This window comes from Ptychodera flava, chromosome 19 (genome assembly GCF_041260155.1).
Source record: "Ptychodera flava strain L36383 chromosome 19, AS_Pfla_20210202, whole genome shotgun sequence".
Lineage (NCBI taxonomy): Eukaryota > Metazoa > Hemichordata > Enteropneusta > Ptychoderidae > Ptychodera > Ptychodera flava.
In genome coordinates this window covers 26,633,490-26,655,691 of record NC_091946.1, presented here as the reverse complement: position 1 = coordinate 26,655,691, position 22,202 = coordinate 26,633,490, and the positions used below count along the sequence as shown (strand labels likewise).

At 39.7% G+C, this 22,202-nt stretch overlaps 1 protein-coding gene across 1 annotated transcript; it reads right to left on the bottom strand.

The window, feature by feature from the left end:
• Nucleotides 1-1,280: 1,280 nt before the first annotated feature.
• On the bottom strand, nt 1,281-20,946 carry LOC139119095 (uncharacterized). The gene is made up of 7 exons (XM_070682731.1): nt 20,703-20,946; nt 11,178-11,223; nt 8,437-8,652; nt 7,763-7,935; nt 6,917-7,092; nt 3,040-5,207; nt 1,281-2,259 (listed from the first exon to the last, which is right to left on the bottom strand). Exons 1-6 carry the CDS (start codon nt 20,796-20,798, stop codon nt 4,220-4,222), a joined length of 1,695 nt encoding a protein of 564 aa, XP_070538832.1. The 5' UTR covers nt 20,799-20,946; the 3' UTR covers nt 1,281-2,259; nt 3,040-4,219.
• Between the last annotated feature and the right edge of the window lie 1,256 nt (nt 20,947-22,202).

Below are 22,202 nucleotides of genomic sequence, written 5' to 3'. Positions count from 1 at the left end.
ACATAATGGCATTATCTCAGAAACACAATAAAGGCAGCACAAGCACGAATTTCAGGGGAAAAAAGCTGAGTTGAGAACTTCGGAATGCAAAGCAAAGTGAAAATTTCATCCGTTAGTCATTGCGTTCGTGATGTGTACACGACAAAGGTCCGTGGTTTCAAAACTTGTATTGAGAAACGGCAGAATTACTTATTTTTAACCAATGCCGAAAGAAGTCCTTCAACCACTATCTGTGCGTTGGTCTATGACGTTCATTTGTTGCTACGGTAATTACCTTGGTTACCAAGGCATGGCGATGGGTCTTTCCCCAATGAGAATTTGTTTAGCTCCAATGTTGCACTTTAACAATCCTCCACGTCATTTAAGGACATTTACAGGAGCGAACTGTTTAGCGGGTAAGTTTCCTCTTACACTCAGCAAAGAAACTTCCTTGACTTTTCCTTGATTTACCATGGCGACGTTCACATGGCATTTCTCTCGTTTCAGTCCTACCAACGTAATGAGAATGCAAAATTTTGGATCACAAAAAAACGAAGACCTTTTGTGGTTTCCACAACCACCATTTTGCTGTGTTCTGTGACAAGAGCGTAGTTTCCCAAATTCAACATTATTCAAACGCTAATGTCATGCCAGGATGGAGCATGCTAAGGTAATTAGTCAGTTTACACCAACGCTGCACTGTTTCACTTGCCTTTGTAGATCACGGTGATTATGGGACTACTGGCCCGTAGTACTCTGTGAATGTTTGCTTCATTAATAAAAAATAGATCTGTGTAGCCAAAAAGTTGAATCCCGGAGATAATTAAGGTAGCTTGAACTTCGGGGACAGATATTCGGGCTGAGGTTTTTACAATTCTTTTCTGATCTACCACTTGTAGGGGTTATTTTAAAGCTCTGGGATAATAAAAAATAATTATCGTCTTAGTTTTTCTAAAATCGAAAAGTTTATTTTTCCCTGTAGAATTACACAAGGATAGCGTCCATTTTGAATTTTAAATAGCGATAAATGTTAGGTCTTTTGTTTCTATGGTACCAAACTTTTGCGCAGTGACCCCTGATTTTATTCTTGATTTAGTGAGAGAATGGTTGACACTTTCTTTAAGGAAAGTTTGAGCAAAAGTTTTAGTCTTTCACTTTCAAGACGCATACTATCGTAAACAATAGACAGTATTATGATACTTGCAGCCATTGAAACAGTGGCTACTGAACACCAATGTGCGAATGTAACATTGTTCGTCCTACTCAAGACGAAATAATACATGAACTTCTCAAACATTTTTGCAAGATTGTTACGACATTTATTCATGTGGAAGTTTCAATATCACAAAACACCGATCATTACGACCCATTAAAGGTATACAGTCACCTGTAATCTAAATATGCCCATATATGGTCAAAGGGGCGTTCCTTGATATACAAAATGCCCAGCAACCCGCTTAAAATCTGTGATTGTTTAGTTTTCTCTTTCCATTAGAACAGGTGACAGTATACCTTTAAGTGTAATAGAATTAACGATGGGTTTCCTAAGTACGCACATATTGTACGTTTACAATGATTATTATACAAACAGCATAAACATTCGCATCTTTGTTGATAAATGATCGGTTCGCTTATAAATATTTTCCTCAGAAAGGGCATTTCGCAGGTGAGAACTCGAAATCACAACAAAACACGCCAAGCACTAAAAGTCTTCTGTAAGCCCACAGTTTGTTCTTCAAAGATTTGACCGACTGGCAACACTTCTGATCAGACCAACATGCGCTGTCCAATTAGCGAAGGGGCAATACAGTGCATAACGTCGAAGTAACTTGGCCAAGTAACACGCCTGTATCTGCTGCAGTGCTTTCTGGGTACACTAAAAGTCAGTATCTGTCTTGGTTCCGGTCAGTTCAAGAAATGAAAGCACAGTTCTTCTGCTGTAAAGAGTATATGCTGTTACCACAACCAGGGTTACGGTATTGTTAGATGCTGTACGCAAGGGCAGTGCAAGATCAAGCCTTGTCATGATATAACTCTTGTTAAGGCAAAATGCTTGTTATACGTTAAGTATATTGACGTATATGTACGTATATGCAACACAACATTAGCGTATACGTGACGTTTATCTTTGTATATGGAACATATCAAATCAATATGTTATTATGCGTAACGTATATCTACGCAAAACAAGAGTATACGCAACGCAAATCTTTACGGACCAAGTGTACCCTGTACTTGCGTATTTTATTTACATACGTGTATACTTAAGGTAGTATGCGCCTCGAAAGTGAAAGACTTAAACTTTTGCTCAAACTTTCCTCAAGGAATCTTTCAACCACTCTCTTTCAAAATCAAGAATAAATATCGGGAGTCACCGTGCAAATTTTAGTACTAGAGAAACGAATTACTCAAGATTCACCGATATTGGAAATTCAAAATGACCGCCATCCCTATGTTAACTCTATGGAGAAAAATAAAATTTTCGAATTTAGAAAAACTAAGCCGGTTAAAAGTTTTCTTACACCAGGAGCTTTAAAATGAACCCCTACGAGTGGCATATCACAAAAGAATTGCAAAAGTTTGAGAGTCCAAATATCTGTCCCCGAGGCGCGTTCTACTTTAACGTGACAAATGAACAGAATCAGTACACATACATGTGTGAAAATAATAAGCATCTTACCCAGTGTACAGCTAGGTAGAATGTGCCTTCGGGACAGATATTCGGACTCTCAAACTTTTACAATACTTTTTTGGTCTATCAATTGTGGGTGCTCATTTTGGAGTACATTGGGTAAATAATAATTTCACCGGCTTATTTTTGTGAAGACAAAAATTTAATTTTTCTCCATGGGGTTAACACAAGTTTGCGGCCGTTTTGAATTTCAACTTGAGTGTCGGTAAACATTGGGTAGTTTAATTCTCTAGTACTAAATTTACACGATAATTCTTGATTGTTATTCTTGATATGATGAAGACTTGGAGTCGGAAATGTTTTCTCGCGGAAAATTTGAGCAAGAGTTTATGTCTTCCAATTTCGAGGCGCATATTACATTCAAGCGCTTAAAATACGCGTCACCACAAAAAATGTGCACAGGCACGGAACCATACAGAAACGGCACATATTTGAAATTCAAAATAAAATGATAATAAAACCAATAAAATTAATCATAGCATAGTACTGTCAGGACAAAATTTCGACAGTATGAAGGAAATAAGTAAAAATATCAACCATACTGCGCTGTATAATATTTTGACAAAGAACTAAGTAAATAGACAGAGAACGGAGAAAAACGGTTATTAAAAAATACGAAGAACCCATTGTACTTCATAGCGAACGCTGAAAGTAGTTCTTATTATAAGTAGCTCGTCTAGATAGGATTTTGAAGATTATTCTTTCCACTGCCTCTTGGGCGAATATAAAACAAAAAACTTTCTGGAGTATAGCTATAATTTGTGAAAAAGTTTCAAAGGTTTCATGCCGAATAACCATACCAACTGAAAAGTTCTATCGAACACGTTTTTTTTTTTCATAGAAAAGGTTATAAACCTCGATTTCTCCGAACTATTCTGATATTTATGTGAGTTATTTGAATAAATCATTTTGTACTGTCATAATATAATGTCTCGTTGATATTTGTATTCCATGTACGCTGTTACGGCCTTTGAAACTAGTTGACCTGGGTCGTCGAACTTTTGCCACGCACAAATGCCAACTCAGTGTTGAAATGAAGATGCTGGGCTGTGTCATGGAAAACAAGTGAAACACTCACTTTTGTTCATATTTTCTATTGGATTACTGGCTATAATGACTGTACAGCAAAATACGGGCGAAATGACCGCTTAAGTCATTGCAAAAACTACAAAACTTGCCCAGTACTATACTATTAACATAACAGACAGACAAAACTTGACTGTGTGAAAGAAACTGCAATTATAATGAACGTTGGACAGTACTGAACTTGGTGAAGACAAAAGACATGGAGTGAATGTGTCATTGTAAATTTCAAGGCTATGGGAAGATACGAGGACACAATAAAACGACTGATAAAATATTGCAATTTCGATTGCGACTTTTCGCTTTCCCATGTAAATTCTTCGTTTTGTCCGTTGATTTGTTGTTGCGGCTGCCGTCGCCACAGCCACCGATGGTGCTAGCTGCCGTTGCTACACTCCCGTTTCCGTTTTATGTTGACTGTGCCGATAATGGAGTCACTAATCGACCTAACGTCTTCACGTGATTTCATTTTAAGTTAACGGCAAGTTGGTTAATGTAGCTGGAGCTGTGACTTTTCCCGGGGCGCCGAGCCTTACAGCTGTCCAGCGGAAGAGCACCGTTCGGTTGCTTGCTCGTGGAAACTTTCCTCCCGTTTTGCTGCTTAGATACCTGGGACAATCGCCGGTCAGTCGGAGGATTCGTTGTCGAAATTTTGCGCCCATTTGTTTGTAGGCAGGCCGATGACTGGGACGTTCTTCGTTGGTTCTCGCTCGGTTGAGCGACTGAAGAGATCTTCCTCTCCAGCGGCTTGGCGACATTCACCGTTGGTCCTTTCACGGAAGCTTCGTCGATGTAGTAGGCATCGGACTCGTAGCCCTCGAAGTTTCCAAAGTCGCGATCTTTGATCTGTCCGTCTTGGGATTTGAAGTAGTCTTTTTCCGCCAACCCCCTTTCCGTGACAGCGGTTTCGCTGCTGCCCGCTCTGAGTATCTCGCTAGCTTCGAGTTTGCTCGCTTCGTTCCTCGGCGGAAGTGGCGGCGCTGACGAAGTGCTCGTACGCTCAATGATCCGAGATTTCCCGACGACAGCAGGCTTCAATAGAAAATTGGGAGGCAGCTGACGCTGACTTGGCACGCGGGGTGACTTCCGAGGATCCATGTTGGTGAGGTGGATGGCTGGCTCCGACATCTTTCGTACCCGAAACCCGCTGTATCTTTTTAGATAGTTAGGAGAAGTATCGGGTGCTTTAACCCTTAGCTGACCCTGCTCCATGACAATATCGCTGTCAGTCCGCGACCGACGTCGCGTCGCCAGAACTGGCGAAACTTTCAAAGTATCTAACCGGTGCGGGGTGTCCGCGAAACTGTTCATTGAACTTTTTCGACTGTCCCTCCCTCCTCTCTCCGCGCTGAGGATGCACTGACTGATAGAGGGCGCTATGATACTGACTTGACTTCTGGATGCTAAGCACTTTACGCCGCAGTTGTGAGTTGGGAAGTAGGTGTCACCCAGCCTGTAGATAAAAGACGTGGGAGAGTGACAGTTGACAATAGACAAATCAACTTTAAAATCTGAAAGAAATTAGCTTAAGGTAGTATGCGCCTCAAAAGTGAAAGACTTAAACTTTTGCTCAAACTTTCCTCAATGAATCTTTCAATCATTGTCTTACTAAATCAACAAAAACAACCGGGTTTGGAACTAGAGAAACGAAAAACCTAACATTCATCGATGTTTGAAATTCAAAATGGCCGCCATCCCTTATTAACTCCATGGGAAAAATACAATTTTCAATCTTTAAAATAACAAGACAGTGAAAACTTTACTCAACGAGCTTCAAAATTAACCCCAACAAGCGGTAGACTAAAAAAAGTATTGTTAAAGTTCCAGAGTCGGAAATCTGGCCCCGTGGCGCATTCTATCTTTAAGTTAAGTAAGAGAGACGCACTGGTCATCACTTTGACAAAACCACGCGAATGCTGACCACAGACCACGTGATACTTGATTTGATAAGCTTGAAGCAAAGGTAAGTCTAGGGCAGATAATAAATCAATTAACGCATGCTGACCAGCGATACAAACATTTTAATGAAGGGTATGCTTTGTACTATTACAGAACAGATGCAACAATTTACCGGAACTAATGTGATTTCGAGAATTAAGAATGACGAAGGAACAGTGTTGGTAGAAACAATACTTTAAGCGTAATATTTAAAATCCATGGCGCATACAAAAAGTACTCCTCTGAGTATTTGGCCGACATTCACCGCGGCCCGAATAATCATGTTTTAAGTTGCGATCCAAAAATTGACTGCGTCTGCCTAAATGGGCTCTCATAACTCTCATCCGATCATGGCAGGTTGATGACCGATGGACACAAAACCCTTCGACGTTCTACGACGGTTTTCGGAGGGCCTCTAGCTACGTACTTTGTCAATAACCCTATTAATTTGACGACTCCAAAAGTTGTTGATGATTAATACGAAACGTTGTCTGATATTAATTTCCACTGATATTAATTTCTGCCTTGATTATTGATTATTGGTGGGGATGCAAAGAACCTGTCTTGTTTCCATTGAGAACATATGCATCGACTTACCTGTTGAACACCGGTCCCCACTGTCCTCATTAAAACAATCAGGTTTCCTTAGGGACCCTCCAATAGCTTTGCCAAGCAACTTGACCCCGTATTGATCACGGGGTCATTCAGCTCTTCAGTCTAGCCTATGCTGCCTGTCAAATTTTATCAATTCTCTTCTGATCTACCACTTGTGGGGGTTCATTTCAAAGCTCTTTTTTTGATGAAGGAAAAGTTTTCATCGTCTTAGTTTTTCGAAAACCGAAAATTTTATTTTTCCGCATAGAGTTAACACAGGGATGGCGGCCATTTTGAATTTCAAATATCGGGAAATCTTAGGTAATTTGTCTCTCTAGTACCAAATTTTGCACGGTGACCCCTGACTTTTATTCTTGCATTGCTAAAACAATGGGCGAAAGTTTCACTGAAGAAAGCCAGTTTAAGTCTTTCACTTTCGAGGCGCATATTACCTTAAGGCACAGTCCCTCGTGGGCTATTCAGCTCTGGGACTATTCGCCCTATAGACGAGTGTACATAAGCGGGAATAGTCCCAGAGCTGAATAGCCCACCAAACGACTGTGCTTAAGGTTTTGAAATACAAGAAAGTGTATTCAATAATACACTAATGATTCCAATCGAAATACGAACCTGTGACTCGTGTCGACCCGGACAAAGATGGAATGGTTCTGCTCCAGTAAATTTTTCATCGTTTCCAAGACTCTATCGATTCGATCAGACACCAAGCACATCTTCGTGAAAGTAAATATCCCCGGTATGGTGCGCCCTCTGCGACAGCAACGGTTGCAAGTCTCGAACCAGAATATCTGGGGGAAATGATATGGGAATGATTATTTTTTACACTCTTTATTCGAGAAAATTGGAGCTTATTACTTGTTCGTATGAAATCGGTTGGGGTGAAATTTTCCGTCTAATATGTCTGTAGTAAGGAAACAAATTGCCAACCTCAGTCCGACGTCAACAAGAAGATGCAACTGACAGAAAAATATAAAAGCAACGTCACAAAAACCAGGTGCTCCAAAGACGTAAGTTAAAACTGTTCACATTTTCGCATCATTAAGCGCGAATGGTATGATTTTTATATGTTAATTAAAGTTATTTATTTAGGAAGTATATTTGCATTTTTGTTCCCCACTTTACATTTGATGATTATCTTGGAATGCGCTTTGAATCTTTGACCTCTTGACCCCGCGGGCACCACAGGTGGCACAGAGGGCCATCCGTCAGGAATCGCCACAGGCGAGATGACCAATCAAGGATTTACATGTAACAGAACTAGGGATATGAAATCAGGTTATTTGATTATTTCACTAGTCAGGTAAAAGGACTCACGGTTGAATTAGTAAATGTCACTAACGGCAATCGATGTGTGATAAAAATAACTCTGAATACAGTCGAGTATCATATATCGCTGTTCTGAGCCAATCTAATCAAGCGTTCAAAGATGGCGCCCGCGGTGGTAGTATCTCGTCTTACCTGTTCTGACGTAATGATGTTACCGAAGACGACGATTTTTGTCAACTCGAAGGAACTGATGATATCGTTGGTTCGTGGGCATGTCAACAAAAGGTTTTCCTCCTTAAACTGGATCACGGCTTCGCAGGCTTTCAAGTTTTGCTGTTTTGGCACACTGACATGAAATGATTCATCTGGTTGAGAGATAGAAAAAATGACAATATATATACGTTTCTTAACAACGCGTGATCGGCAACCAGTGTAAAGAGCTAAAACCGACTGGCAAGACTGTAGTGTCGAATGAGCGGCTGTCCTAGTTCAGTCGATGCTGTATGTTGCTCCGTGCTCGCGCAAATAATTAAATATCAGCGATAGAAATTATTATGAAAAAATAATAGGTGTATAATGCCATGTGCGTAGTACAGATTTTATTACATGATTTGACTTTCATTTTCATTTTCAAGCTTTTATTTTCATTTTTGGTTGCCTGTAAACAAACGTTTTGTGGGAACTTCTTGACCCTCTAGTTTGTCCCTCCACCCCGAGAAATTTTCTTATTCAGAGCGGAATCCCAATGCAACACCCGAGCACCTGAGAACAAATACCGCATGCGCACATAGTGAGCGTGTGCATGGGAGTTGTTCACCTATGTCTTCAAAAGCCTAGGATTTAATCGACTCTCTGAGAATACCCACCCGTTTCAACAACCTCGTACAGCTTTGCTATCCACTCGTGCATTTCATCCTCGTTCGAGGCCTTGAGGTACACCTTACTATTCTTGGTCAAAATCACGAAGGTGCTCTTCTTCTTCGAGTGTGGATCCACGCGGACTGATATGAAATTTTCGAGTGATATCTTTGCCTGAACGCTCCTCCTTGTTACGCCTGCGTAGACGGTCAAAACCTTTCCGCCTATTAGATGGGATAGCAAAGGAAAAAAAATGTATTAAGTTACATCAAACACAGCAAACGATTTATTGGACAAGGACATGTCACTAGACTTCCGCTAGGACGAACATTTCTGTCTTGGTATATAAATATCGATATTTTGTGACGCAGGGAAGAAGGAAGTCTGCAATTGCTGCAAATCGATTTGTGTTCGATAGAATTGGAAAGTAAGTATAGTCTTCTGCCGAAAGCTGTACTTGTGACCTTCTCTAGTCTTCTGTCTCCCGTTGGAAATTAGCTGAGGTATAAGGTGTGAGTGTATGTATGTATATATATATATATATATATATATATATATATATATATATATATATATATATATATATATATATATATATGTGTGTGTGTGTGTGTGTGTGTGTGTGTGTGTGTGTGTGTGTGTGTGTGTGTGTGTGTGTGTGTGTGTGTGTGTGTGTGTATACATCATTAGTACATGCATATATTATATATACATATATATATGTACCTTATATTACATATTGTATACTATATTCTATATGTACAATATCTATATATATTTTATATATACATCATTAGTACATGCATATATATACATATATACATATATATGTACCTTATATTACATATTGTATACTATATTCTATATGTACAATACATATGTGTTAAACTGATTTGCGTATACCGTATTGATTGATTGGTTGATTGATTGATTGATTGACATATGGATTGACTGATTGATTGATATGTGCACACAATGCATTTTGCATAGTACTTTTTCCACCGTCGAAGCCCATCCCCACTCTTACTCGTCGGATCCACCACTTTAGGTTCTTATAGATAGTACCCGAAACATATTCGGGAGATCTTTAGAGTACGTTTTTTCTTCTAAGTTTTGTACATCTGAACAAAGCACTCAAACATCGAACATGAGATGTATGCAGGACGGGGTCGCTGTTTCAGGTGAAGGCCAAGCAAAAGGTAAAAGTGGGGTGTACGACCTTTGCTTAAGGCGTAGACATCACTTCAACGCATTCACTCCTCGCCTGCTTTCCAGATTTGTAAACATCTTCTTTCGTTATTAACACGATTGGAATTAAATTGGGATAATTAGATGGGAGTAATTTCAAAAGGGTGTAAAGAAATCCAAATTTCTACAGCTTAAATTGTAAAATATGATGGAATAAAACGTCAAAACGACATCGATCTATATATATATATATATATATATATATATATATATATATATATATATATATATATATATATATATATCACGATTTGAGGCTTGATGACCAAGCAAATATAGATCACGACTTAATATATATTTATTCAAATATCAATATTGTTCAAAACAAGGTTTTACTCGTAACGTTTGCACAACATCAAGAATTGTGAATAAAATTTTTAAGATGGTGAGCAAAATATGGTATAATATTAAACAAATTTCTGAATTTTTGAGAAATTGTGCAAATCGAATTATCCCAAATTAGTTCCAATCATCGTAAATATAAACAAATGCAACTGTTCTAGCCACTGAAATCTACTATGATACCGAAAAACGACTACTGTTGAGGTCAATTTAAATACTATAATTCTGTCGCGGTACAAAAATGATTGGCGGATAAACAAGACGGTGTGAATTGGCTTTAGACGGACACACAAAATTTAACAGTTCAATGGTCACAACGAACATTTAAAACTTTGATGAGATCAATGTGACCACTTTGCAGTGTTCAGTTTCTCCAAAGGATCTTTTTGACAACAAAAGGAAAGAAAGTGTTGTAGCTTGGCAACGGTTGTAATTTGAAAATATGAAAATCACATTATCCCAAATTAGTTCCAATCGTGTTAAAAGTAATGTTTTGAAAAAAAAGACAAGAAAATGAAACGGAATTATTCATTTAAAAATTACAACCCTACTAACTCACTAGTTTGCAGTTGAAGAAATACGAATTCGCAGGTCCAAATCCCATTGCCTCGTTTTTTAAAAGCCGGATTTGATATTTAAAGTACAGCAAATCACTCTCATGTACACCGAAAACAAATAAGTGGCACAAAAACTATAGGAAAGATAATTAAGATCAGACCTGACGAATAACAGAGAGATATAACTAATAACCCTACGCCAAATGTATCAAAATCGTGACAAATTGTATTTTGCAGTCCTTGGCAGTACCCAGAAATCATTGATGACGCATGATAAGGCCATTGAAAGTAAGCGTAATTAATACATAGGGGACCAAATTAATGGACCTACTTACAAAATGCAAAGCTAATCAGAAGGTAGTGGGTAAAACTGGCATAGAGAATTTGACATAAACTCTTTCTGATGTTACTAGGAGAAAACAGCAAAGGTTTCGAGTTGTAATGGAAGTTGGTGTCCAGAGGGTCGAACGACAGACGTTCTGGTGGTCGAGCGAGGGTCCATTTCCATGACACCTACTCAGATTGGTGGGTCTTAGCCCCCCCCCCCCTCCCCCAGCATACCCAATCTAATCAGAATGACAATCCATGCAATGACTGCTCACCTTTATCAGCGTTCGAAAGAATGAACCACTGTTTTTTCCATACTTTCTGGAAGGAAATATAAATATAAAGAAAATATGAACAAGGTGAAAAATCTTAATACCTACATAGGTTCAAATAAAATTAAATGTGCATGCAGACGCTCTTAGGGTGGGTCGTCGAAACTGCGGTCAAAGGTCGTATTGGACCAATACGACTGTATCCAACGTAAATTTGCGATTGATCAAAGTTAAACATGTATTTCGTAATGTACATCGTAAACTTAAAATGCTCCAGCTATGTTGATGTGATGCACCTAGATACCGTGCATGAAATACATTGTACTCCGATGTAACCAAGAAAGTCGCACAGGCGCAGTTCCGACGACCCCCTCCCTTTAATTAAAACGCATGGTGAACCATTACAATAACATATAGATCAGTAGAGGAGCCAAACTACTTCGTCTTGTAGGCATAAACCGCAGTGGCAATGACAATGACAACATACATATAACAAATGATCTGATCGGGACATGCAAACAGTAAAGGTTATTTTGATAAAATCATGTAAGCTATTGAGAAATGAGTGAACACACTTTCCTCTATGCACACGATTCACAAATAAAGGTATTCTCACAATCGTACTATTTACGACATGAAACATATTTTCCGTCTGCCTTTGCAGAACAATTTTAGTTCAATGTCTATTTTTTTTCGGGATCTTATATTATTAATTTTCGTCCGCGGAACTGGTCCTTCCACTCGATTTTCCGTTTACGAAAATGAGCAAAAAAGGGTTGAACATGGTCCCTATTCCATGTCTTTTCAAGTGATTTTTCACACCATTCAGATGTTATAAGAAAGCCATAACAATGCTTTTTAATACTGGCTGCGCGAAGATCTGAATAAATGGGACGGAAAATACTTCTTCTTTAATCTGAAATATTAAATGAGCAAGCACATTATCGCACACTGTGCCTTACTCGGAGCTTTGAACTCATGAATACCACGACTCTGTGAAAGATGTCATCCTTGGCCAGAATCATATCAGCATTACTTTTTCTTTGAGAATAGCTGAATCAAAATGCCGGCGGTGAACTTTTCATAAACGAGGAAAATAGCGAAGAGCCTTTGTCAACAACTTTTTCACCAACACATGTAGGTGACGATACCTCATTTTGCGGACGGAAACGTTCGTTTGGCCAATTTAAGGTAGAATGCGCCTTGGGGACAGATAGTGGGACTCTCAAATTTCTACATTTCTTTTCTGATCTACCACTTGTGGGGGCTCATTTTAAAGCGCTTGGACAAAGAAAACCTTTCACCGTCTTAGTTTTTCAAAAATCCAAACTTTAATTTTTCTTCCATATAGTTAACACAGGAATGGCGGCCATTTTGAATTTCAAATATCGCAAACGTCTGCCAGTGGGTAATTTGATCCGATAGTTCCAAACTTTGCACGGTTACCCCCAATTTTTATTGTTGATTTGGTAAGAGAATGGTTGAAAGTTTCATTCAGGAAAGTTTGAAACTTTCAACCATTCTCTTACCAAATCAACAATAAAAATTGGGGTAACCGTGCAAACGTCTGCCAGTGGGTAATTTGATCCGATAGTTCCAAACTTTGCACGGTTACCCCCAATTTTTATTGTTGATTTGGTAAGAGAATGGTTGAAAGTTTCATTCAGGAAAGTTTGAGAAAAAGTTTAAGTCTTTCACTTTCTAGGCGCATACTACCTTAAGGAACCGACGCATTTTGTGAATTAGCCTGCCGAGCAAGCAACATGCCGCTCGCCCGCTTCGTGAATACTTTGAGTAAGAAAAGTTTAAACCATCGACGGCTGCAAACACTTCAAAATGAAAGCACTCATGATAAATAGAGAATGTTGAAGTACATACGAGAGCTATGTATCTTTGAGAGTTTGAAGGATCTATTGAAACACCGCTATCTTTGAAATCCGTGTAAATATTTGAGCCAGAAATCTCTAGTAGGCCTAATTCTAAATCCTTTAAAGAGCCGCGTTAGTATCGATCTGAATCTTCACTATAGTACAGCCGACTTTAGATAAATGATTCTTGGAAGAATCAATCCAAATGATGTTTTCGAGAATGTCAAAGCAGCCAAATCCGGGTAGTATAACGTACCCAATGTTACTCTGATAGCTTGACAGAAAATCATCATTATAGAGCATCACCTGCATGGATCTTAGGTATGCGGTGGTCAACCAGGATATGTACATTGCTTTGCCCTCGAGGAATCGGCGAAGACAAAGCATGAGCCATTTTCGAGAATTCCACTTTTCATACTTGTGTGTTTTCGCAAAAACCAGAAGGTGTTTGACGTTTTTCACGCTGCATAGTTTTGTTCCAGTTTATTCCAAATCAGTGTTTTCCTTGGGAGCAATTATAATCAGAATATTCCAGAATATTCATGTTGTAATATGCCATAAAATGTTTAACCCTGTAAGTGCCAAAGTCGCCTTTTCTTGTCTTTATAGAATAAGGTACAACGCCAACATTTTGTTCAGATCTAGACAATTGTTTTCACGTTTTTCCAAAATAAATTGGTCAAAAACTGCAGCTAATGAAACATTCTGTCCATTTATTGGTCCAATACTATCCAAAAAATACAGAAAAACTCATCAAATTTGGTAAAATATTGCACTGAAATTTTTGGTGGGAAAAATTACAGCACTCAAAGGGTTAATAATTATGTGCTCTCTGTCGTCCCGTAACTTCTTTCGGCTGGTTATTTTTGTCTAACGATTGTATAAAAACGGTCAATATGATGAACCTGTATTCGACAGAATGTAGACAAACACAAGCTGGATTTGAAATACGATATTTATGGCATGATGGTTTTGAACTTCATCGAACATGGTCGCCACTAGACCGCTGTTCAATGAGTGGGATCACCTGGCTGGCAACCAATCGATTAGAATTCTAGCCGAGCCATACAACTGCTCTTGTAGAACTGGAAGGTCACGTGATGCCTAACTTGGGCAATCGCGTGTGCGCGTGTAGCTAGCTGTATCGGAAACGCTGATACACTTTACAACACAAAATTGTTGAGTGTACACACAAGAAGTAAATACTGATTTTGGTCTGAATGCGAATAAATGCGTCTTTGTGAACTGAAATAAGCGCGTGCTAAAAATGATCCCGACATTGCAAGGATCGTAGATAGCACAATCCAAGTCGCGGACTGATCATTTCACTGATACTGAACAACTTTACAATTTCACGAAAATATGATTTGATAAAGTTGCTTCATTTGTCTTCTCTCTTTTAAAGCGCAGTGGTCGTCGCGCTGCGCATGCTCCTGAGGGGGTGCCCCCTTGTTGAAAACATATCTGAGAATGCCGCATGAGGTTACGGGTTGATTATTAATTATGTTTGCGATATCGCCGCTTGTTAAAATGGCGGCTGATCTGTCACAAGCATACCAACTTACCAAATCTAACATGCAATAAAAGGTCAATTAATCCAAGTTAAATATCTGCTGAATATTGAACAGTAATTACACGATAAATTGAGATCACATTTGATCATGATTTTCTTGAATCAGTTGAATGGGGCTCGCTCGAGCCATGGAGCTAAACACTTATCCGTACGCGTGTATATGCCAACAGACTATCAATGATCGGGCTCTGGTCTACGACATCGCTAGCAAGGACGAGAAATTTCATTTCAAGAGGCCCAACAGGAGTACAATTCACATAAAACGCAAGCTACAGAAATCTACAGCTCGCAGAGCAATGCCCGCTGCAGCAAGAAGCATCTGTTCCGTGGTCTGCATGAACGTCGGCGTCAAGAGAACCGGGTATATGGCGCGCTACACTCGGCTGTGGAGAATCCAACTCCACTACGAAGTTTACCCCGTTGGGGTGCAAACGAGAATTCCGAGTACAGGTATCAAGTCAAGCGAAGGACCTTTCATAGGTTTTCTTGTTATGTTGGGGTTAGCTCATTTGAAAGAGGATTCAGACCTACCCGGCAATCAGGGGGTACAACAACGAAGTTTGCGTAGCAGCGGTAGGCCTACACTAGCTGGCACAGGTGTGATGTTTTCGGGTAGTTTCTGTAAGTGTAGTTTATGCTACGTTCCGACGTTCTCTTCCGTAGCCTAATCACTAATTAGGCTACGGAAGAGAACGTCGGAACGTAGCATAACTACACTTATAGAAAATACCCAGAAAACATCACGCCTGTGCTAGCTAGCCGTTGGATCACTGCCATGACCGAGCACAGGCTCTCAATGCGTCCCTATGTGTAGCCGTGCAATTTTCCTGCCAAATGCCGCGAAAACCCGCTCGTTTTGTCTATTGTGTCCTGTCATTTGATTATTTCTTGCCACGTATTACTAGAAGAAGTAAGAAATGGTGATCAACAGTGGCTCGTGGGCCAAGTCGTCGCGGTCCGGTACGTTGTGCACTTGTGGGACCGGATTCTCTTATATCCGTGTAGGTCAACGCGGTGACCTTCTCCCCTATCGAAGCAACAGCATCTCCCGTGTCCTGCTCTGGCTTGCCGATCATGGTCTTGAGTGTAATTTTTGTGTTAGGCATTGTGCTTGTTGCTGGTCTACATATATATATATATATACAATGTTGATCATTTTAGTGATGTATTTTTACTGTGCGGTACATAGCAATGTGTACAACCAGCGTGACCGCGCGCGCGCGATCAAACCCATTTGTTCACCGTGACTGGGTGCCGAATGTAGTGTCTCAATGTTCGTAGCCTTTACATGAGTTTATAGGTAGAAATACACCACTGAAGTTCGTTTTCGATCTCAACATTTTACCATTGCATGATGTTGAGTCTTACAAAGGCGTTAACAAAGTGAGGGACGGCTCCCATCTCACTCCGATTGAAGTTGAGATGACTTATGTTTACAAACATTTATGTTTATCAACAAAAAAATCGCGCACGCGCAGCGCGACGACCACTGCGCTTTAAAATACGAAAATCTATGGATATGGGGAACGCATGTTCTTTGTTGAGACTTAGTGCCCATAATTTGCAATGGTCTAAAGAACGTACCTGTCTGGATATATGGTAAGGGCAGTCAAAGTGTAAGTCAATGGATAAAACTCAACACAGTTATCCGATAAGAATTAGAACGGAATGTCTTTGAATGATGGTTCTTGGCATATTTAGCTATCTCCATCTGGCGGCATAGTGTGTTGTTCTCTCTCTCTCTCTCTCTCTCTCTCTCTCTCTCTCTCTCTCTCTCTCTCTCTCTCTCTCTCTCTTACATATATATACGCAGTAACTGTTCTTTTGCTTATTTCCCCGTTCCCTTGTAGGAGAAAGCGCAAAACATTCTCTCGAGGTCATCGCCATTTGCGTCGGAGCACGTTCATATGAAGTCCAAAGAGCCGCAACCCCACTTGGGAATGGAGTTCAACGACCGACACCTAGATATACGTGTATCCAACAAATTGACCTGTCAAGCAAATGACGCACAACAAAACAGTGTGAGCCAATTTTGCTTTAAAGTGAACTTCAAATTGTCGAGATAATTAAACCCAGGATGATTCTCTTCCACGACAAACATCACGAATTATGTTCATTTCAGGACGACTGCCGAATTTGCTTTCGTCATACCAGAGGCCACAGTGACGATACACATAGATTGTCTGAAACGAAGACGTGATTTCTGCACACCAGTCGTCATTCATTATTGAGAGGCTTTTGAATATCACTGAAAACCAGGATGTTCTGAAACGCAAAAAATACTCCCTCTAGATTCACCAACCTCAGCGCTTCGGTTAGTCGCCCCTGACAAAATTTTGACCTTAGCCGCAGCATTCAGTATATTTGTTTCTTGAAAGAAACGCGTGTAACCAAAACAATGGTATGGCAGAAGGTTTTGTTTGTCTATACCCATACTGTAATGCTTTTGGAGTGCCATGTGGCCGTGACTTTTGATGATGTTTGCCCTAGTTTTGTTTCGCATATCAATTGCTAGTGCTTGTTCCGGTGACAAAAGCATGTTGAAACACCAAATATTTTCAACAAAGCGTTCGTTCGTGTAAAACGCATCGCGCACTCAGTGTTTTCGTTTACATTTGATTTCCAGTCTGAACCGGAGTGAACGTGGCTTACAGAGCGGCTTAGTTGTCAAAGCGGAATAATATGTGTCTCAGCATGCTTTGGTGGGTAGAACAAGAAACTACAGTTTACATTGAAAATCAAAAACTGAGGGAAAAAGTCGTCAAAAGTTAGCGCTTCTGGTCCTTCAAGGGGACAAATCATTTTTGCCTATATTGCATTATATCAGCAGCCATTGTTCGGTATTCTGAAACATGTCGGAACGCTTTGTTACAAAACACTGTCAACAACGCTTACAGATAGGACATATAGGCCCTACAGAAATTTATTGCAAAATGTATGTCACAATAAACTTTAACTGAAGTAATATTGTTCCCTTTAGTCTCTTTTGTTGTACATCTCAAAAGTACAGTTACTCGGTCACCGCAAATTTGAATACATCCTTATACGGTAAGTTACTCGGTCACCGCAAATTTCCATACCTCCGTGTATGGTAAGTTACTCGCTCTCCGTAAATTTGCATATATCCATATAAGGTAAAAGAGGCGTGTCAGTCATGTAGACTGACAGAACATCAGTTACTGTAGCATCTATATTTAGACAGAAGAGCGGAGGTCTTCCGCTTACAAAACTTCATATGGTTAAACATTTTTGGCGGTTCAGTTGTGTTTGTGCGGCTACACAGATTTAAATCAGTAATTTTTTATTACAGATATTGGAACCGAATTCATTTAAGGTAGTATGCACCTCAAAAGTGAAAGACTTAAACTTTTGCTCAATTTTCTACAAAGAACTTTCAATCATTCAATTTCAACATCAAGAATTAAAATCGAGGGTCACAGTGCAAATTTTGGTACAAGAGAAACAAAATACCCAAGATTTACTGATATATGAAATTCAAAATGGTAGTCATTCCTGTGATAACTCTATGGAGAAAAATAAAATTTTTGATTTTCAAAAACTTAGACTGTGAAAGTTTTTTCTTACTCAAAGGGCTTCAAAATGAACCCCCACAAGTGGTAGATCAGAAAAGAATTGGAAAAGGTTTGAGAGTTCAAATATCTGTCCCCGAGGCGCATTCTGCCTTAAATGAGAAGTCTGATACAACACTAAGTCGCACACATAAGCGCTATGGTGCATGCTCGATATGTAGATTTGGCAATGCGAGTAAAATGTGTGAAGCGACACAGCTGGGTTTGTGCACACTTACCTAGAGATCATTTTAACTATCAGATTTAAAATAGCTCGTTGTAATAGCGAGTGTTGGTAAGTGCCCCGCTCGGTACGTTACAACGAAAATGAAATTTACCTTTGCACATAGCAGACGATAGTCGCGCATACATTTATCACGAGGGGATGAACTGTTTTCGCGTAAGGTTTATATTCCATGGCTTCAGCGACAAGAGCACCAATATTGTGACTAAATGGTATATTTCAAAATATTTTCGTTGTACTGGTTAGAATAGTCAGGTAGTATCGGATTGACACGACTTTTTTGTGAAATTAGTCAATGCACTGAAACCTCTCGGCGAATCTCGATTCTATCCGGTAGCCACATATAATAGGGGAAACAGAAATTTAACCAACAACCAGCGAAGTGTTGATGCATTTTTTTTGTTCCAACTATTATTGATTCATTTTTCCTACTTTGTAAAAGGAGGTCGAGTTATACCAGTTGACAGGAAAGTTTAGTGCAGTCCCCCCCCCCCTTGTGAACACGACTTCAGTCCGTGTTAATAGACGAGATCTTCACATTGTTAACATTGCGATTTAAAGTTAAACAGCATTTGCATAACTTGCTGCTGGAGTTTTCATATTCGTTCCTAAAACCAGTAATGACCTCAAATAATGAAGACCCCTACATGAGACAAACGTAAGATATAACTTTCCTCTATAGCGTGCACTGAAAATTGAAATATTAAAGACAACCGAAGATTCTCCAAATACTGTAGATAGATACAAGACCTGCCTCTCCTATCTGCCACTCTTCTTTTTCTTTTCTTGATTAATCTTACAGCACGGTATAATTCAATACTATTATCAAGTTAGCTGACTAATCAAACAATCAAGCTTTGACAAAATGTAAGCTGAAATCAGCGACATTGTCCCATACTAGCGGGCGAAAGATTTAATAGGTTTGCAAGGACAGCGACCCCCCCCCCCCCAAGCTATAAACTCGAGCTGGTACCAAACCCGTACGTGTTCCGTCTTGTTCGTCAGCATTAACGAGGGTATTTTTCCCTGAAGTCTATAAAAATATGTTCTCAATGCGCGGTGATTTCAACAATCATTGACGCTCAATCGTTTGTTCTGATCGGTCAAAGTTCGATACTCCAAAGGCAAAACGCAAGGTTCGCGTCATTTCAAAGACGCTACCAGAAATTGTGATTGCTCAACTCACCTTCTAAAATGTGAATTTGATTTTCCAAGCAACGTTGCATGTCGTTGTCACTGTCTGGGGACAAGCATGACTTGTCAAGATTCTCTGATCCGACGAAAACCATGCGGTGAACAGATTCGCCTGTTTGGTTTGCTTGTTTGTTTGTTTGCTTGTTGAACAAATATCACTGAATATACGCCTACCATTTCAATGCATATAGCAACCTAACATTGTAGCTTTTGAACGGATTCGAATATCACGCTAAAAGTAATCCGACATCTCCCCGTAAGCAGTGAAAGTAAAACCGAGAGAAATATCGCCCGGGGTCAACTTATAACTAACCGAAATTCTAAAAACGCCCTGAATTTTGATTTAAAACTTTCATTCTTTAACGGAGAATGGAAAAAAACCAACCAGAGACTTGCTTTGGAAGTATCCTTCGGCGCTTAGAACATGTGTTATTGCACTACAGATAATGCATTCGATCACTGCCGTACAACAAAATGCCATCGTATCGATTTGAAATCAATCCATTTCTGCTCGCGCAGTCTATATACCAGAGTTGAGCTTTCAATAGATATGTTTCTAATATCCTTCCAACAAAGGCAGGGGTTGTATTCAGTGCACCTTCACAAACGTTAAAGAAGAGAGTAGTCTCTGCGAAAATATATACAACAGGAATTTGACGATACCGACTGATACGTTTTGCATAACACATGCAGGTAGCCACCTCCATGCAAAACAGAGATCAAATTTCAAAACTCCGAGCAAGTATTATGTTGTGCATTTGTTTTCCATGTTAACATACTACGTTAATTTCTTTGTATGTGTATGAACAGCTTTTGATAATGATTATTTTTTTTAAAACTCCATTTGGTTTCCTTTTTTTGCAAATCGTCGTTCAAATACGACGAAGATCATCTGTATTTCCGTCGCGCCTTCATATATCATTATAATTACACTCGAGCAAAAAATCAAAACGTAGAAAGATATGCACTATCTGGTACGAGAGCAAGAAAGACGTTAGTGGGAAATTTGGCTGGTCATATAACAGAAGTGGAGCATTAAATGGTAGCGTGTGTAAAATATTATCACACTTATGTTCCTACCGTGATCGCCTTCATTGTGCAGCGATGGAGGTATCCCGCCTTCACGACATCGATAAGTTCCGTCGATTCTTTCTCCATCATCGCTTCTGTGCTCATGCTACGAAGGAAAGACGAGGCTGTGCGAACAGTTTCGCCCGTCGACGACGATCGCAATAGAGAGGGTGGAGTGATTACCGTGCGCAAAAGAATAAGCTTTGATTCCCGTGTGCGCCACAAGAGCGAGATGTCGCGTCGTGCGGTCGACGCCGGAGCGCTGCCTGATTCGTGCACGAGCCGCGAAATGTTAAGTACATATTCCTGTGTGGATATGTCTGCGCATGACCGGATACTGGGGATGCGCCGCCCCTAGGGACGACCAGTAGACGACCATTGTGACGTACACCGAGTTCGTGATCATCTTCTGCTTACGTGACTCCAGTAGTGTAAATGACGTTGTGTGCGTGCTTGCGTGCTTCAAAGAAAGGACCCTTTTGACCGGTCAAAATAATTGATAACTGGAAATAATCATAAATGTCTCCTCATGCGTTGAAATACGAACGACAGAAATCACATGCGAGATCTAAAGAGGACATTTCATTCATTTTCTTAATAGTAACATCGGATTCCTTAAAGCCCTTTTAATGACGTCTTTTCTTATTAGTTTCACGATTTCAGTTTTAATCGATGGATCACTGCTGTTTAGGATGAAATATCACTTTTCCGTACCAGTATGTCTACACTAAAATACAAATTTGGGCAAAGTACTTACTGATTTACTCACTTACTTCGCGTTATTACTCATTTGTTTATTTGTTTATTTACTGACTCACTCACTTGTGTATATGTAATTATTTATCTACCCGCTCATTGGAACACAAATGAAACAGAAGATTGCAAAATTAAAGTGTCATCTACAAAAATGCGGGAACAATTTTTAGTGGAAAATGTACTCAATCAGCCGCTTATACCTAACTGGCATGACGCTTGCCAAATCCCTAGCAATAGAAAAGACAACCTTGGTCAATTATCTATATTTGTCTTTACATTTAGAATGATGTTATGGGATTTAAACATCTCTTGTTGGCCACAAAGTTATTGTCAATTGTCTTATGAGGGATGTGGTATTTACTCATAAAACTTTCCTGGGATAGTATGTACCATCACAGAGAAACATATAGACAGAGTGGCAACACTTGCATGCCTTTTGTTCCATGGTCGTCTCGGTAGACTATTGGCTTTTCATATTAAAATGAGCTTCAAAGGTGTTAAACTTTTTGGAGGCTTTGTTTGTGGTTGATAATTACACGAGATTATGCGAAAAATACGACGAGATGGCATCGTACTGCCAGTCGCGTAGCAACCATAGTTACTTTGTGAGCTCTCAGGCCAGAAACACTGCTTCACCCAATCAAAACATAACACGCCAGCAGTTTCATAAACATGTCCTTCCTTGACGCACGTGTAAAAGACGGTATGACTGACCGTAAACCATTGAGTAAAACCAGACAGTATCGATAAAAG

Bases quoted from the DNA above. Each gene is read 5' to 3' on its own strand.
- LOC139119095 (XM_070682731.1), bottom strand. From the start codon at position 20,798: ATGAGCACAGAAGCGATGATGGAGAAAGAATCGACGGAACTTATCGAT. The intron at 7,936-8,436 runs GTGGGTATTCTC...TCTCTCAACCAG, and splicing joins GTACGAGGTTGTTGAAACGG to ATGAATCATTTCATGTCAGT. The intron at 7,093-7,762 runs GTAAGACGAGAT...CATTTCCCCCAG, and splicing joins ACATCATTACGTCAGAACAG to ATATTCTGGTTCGAGACTTG.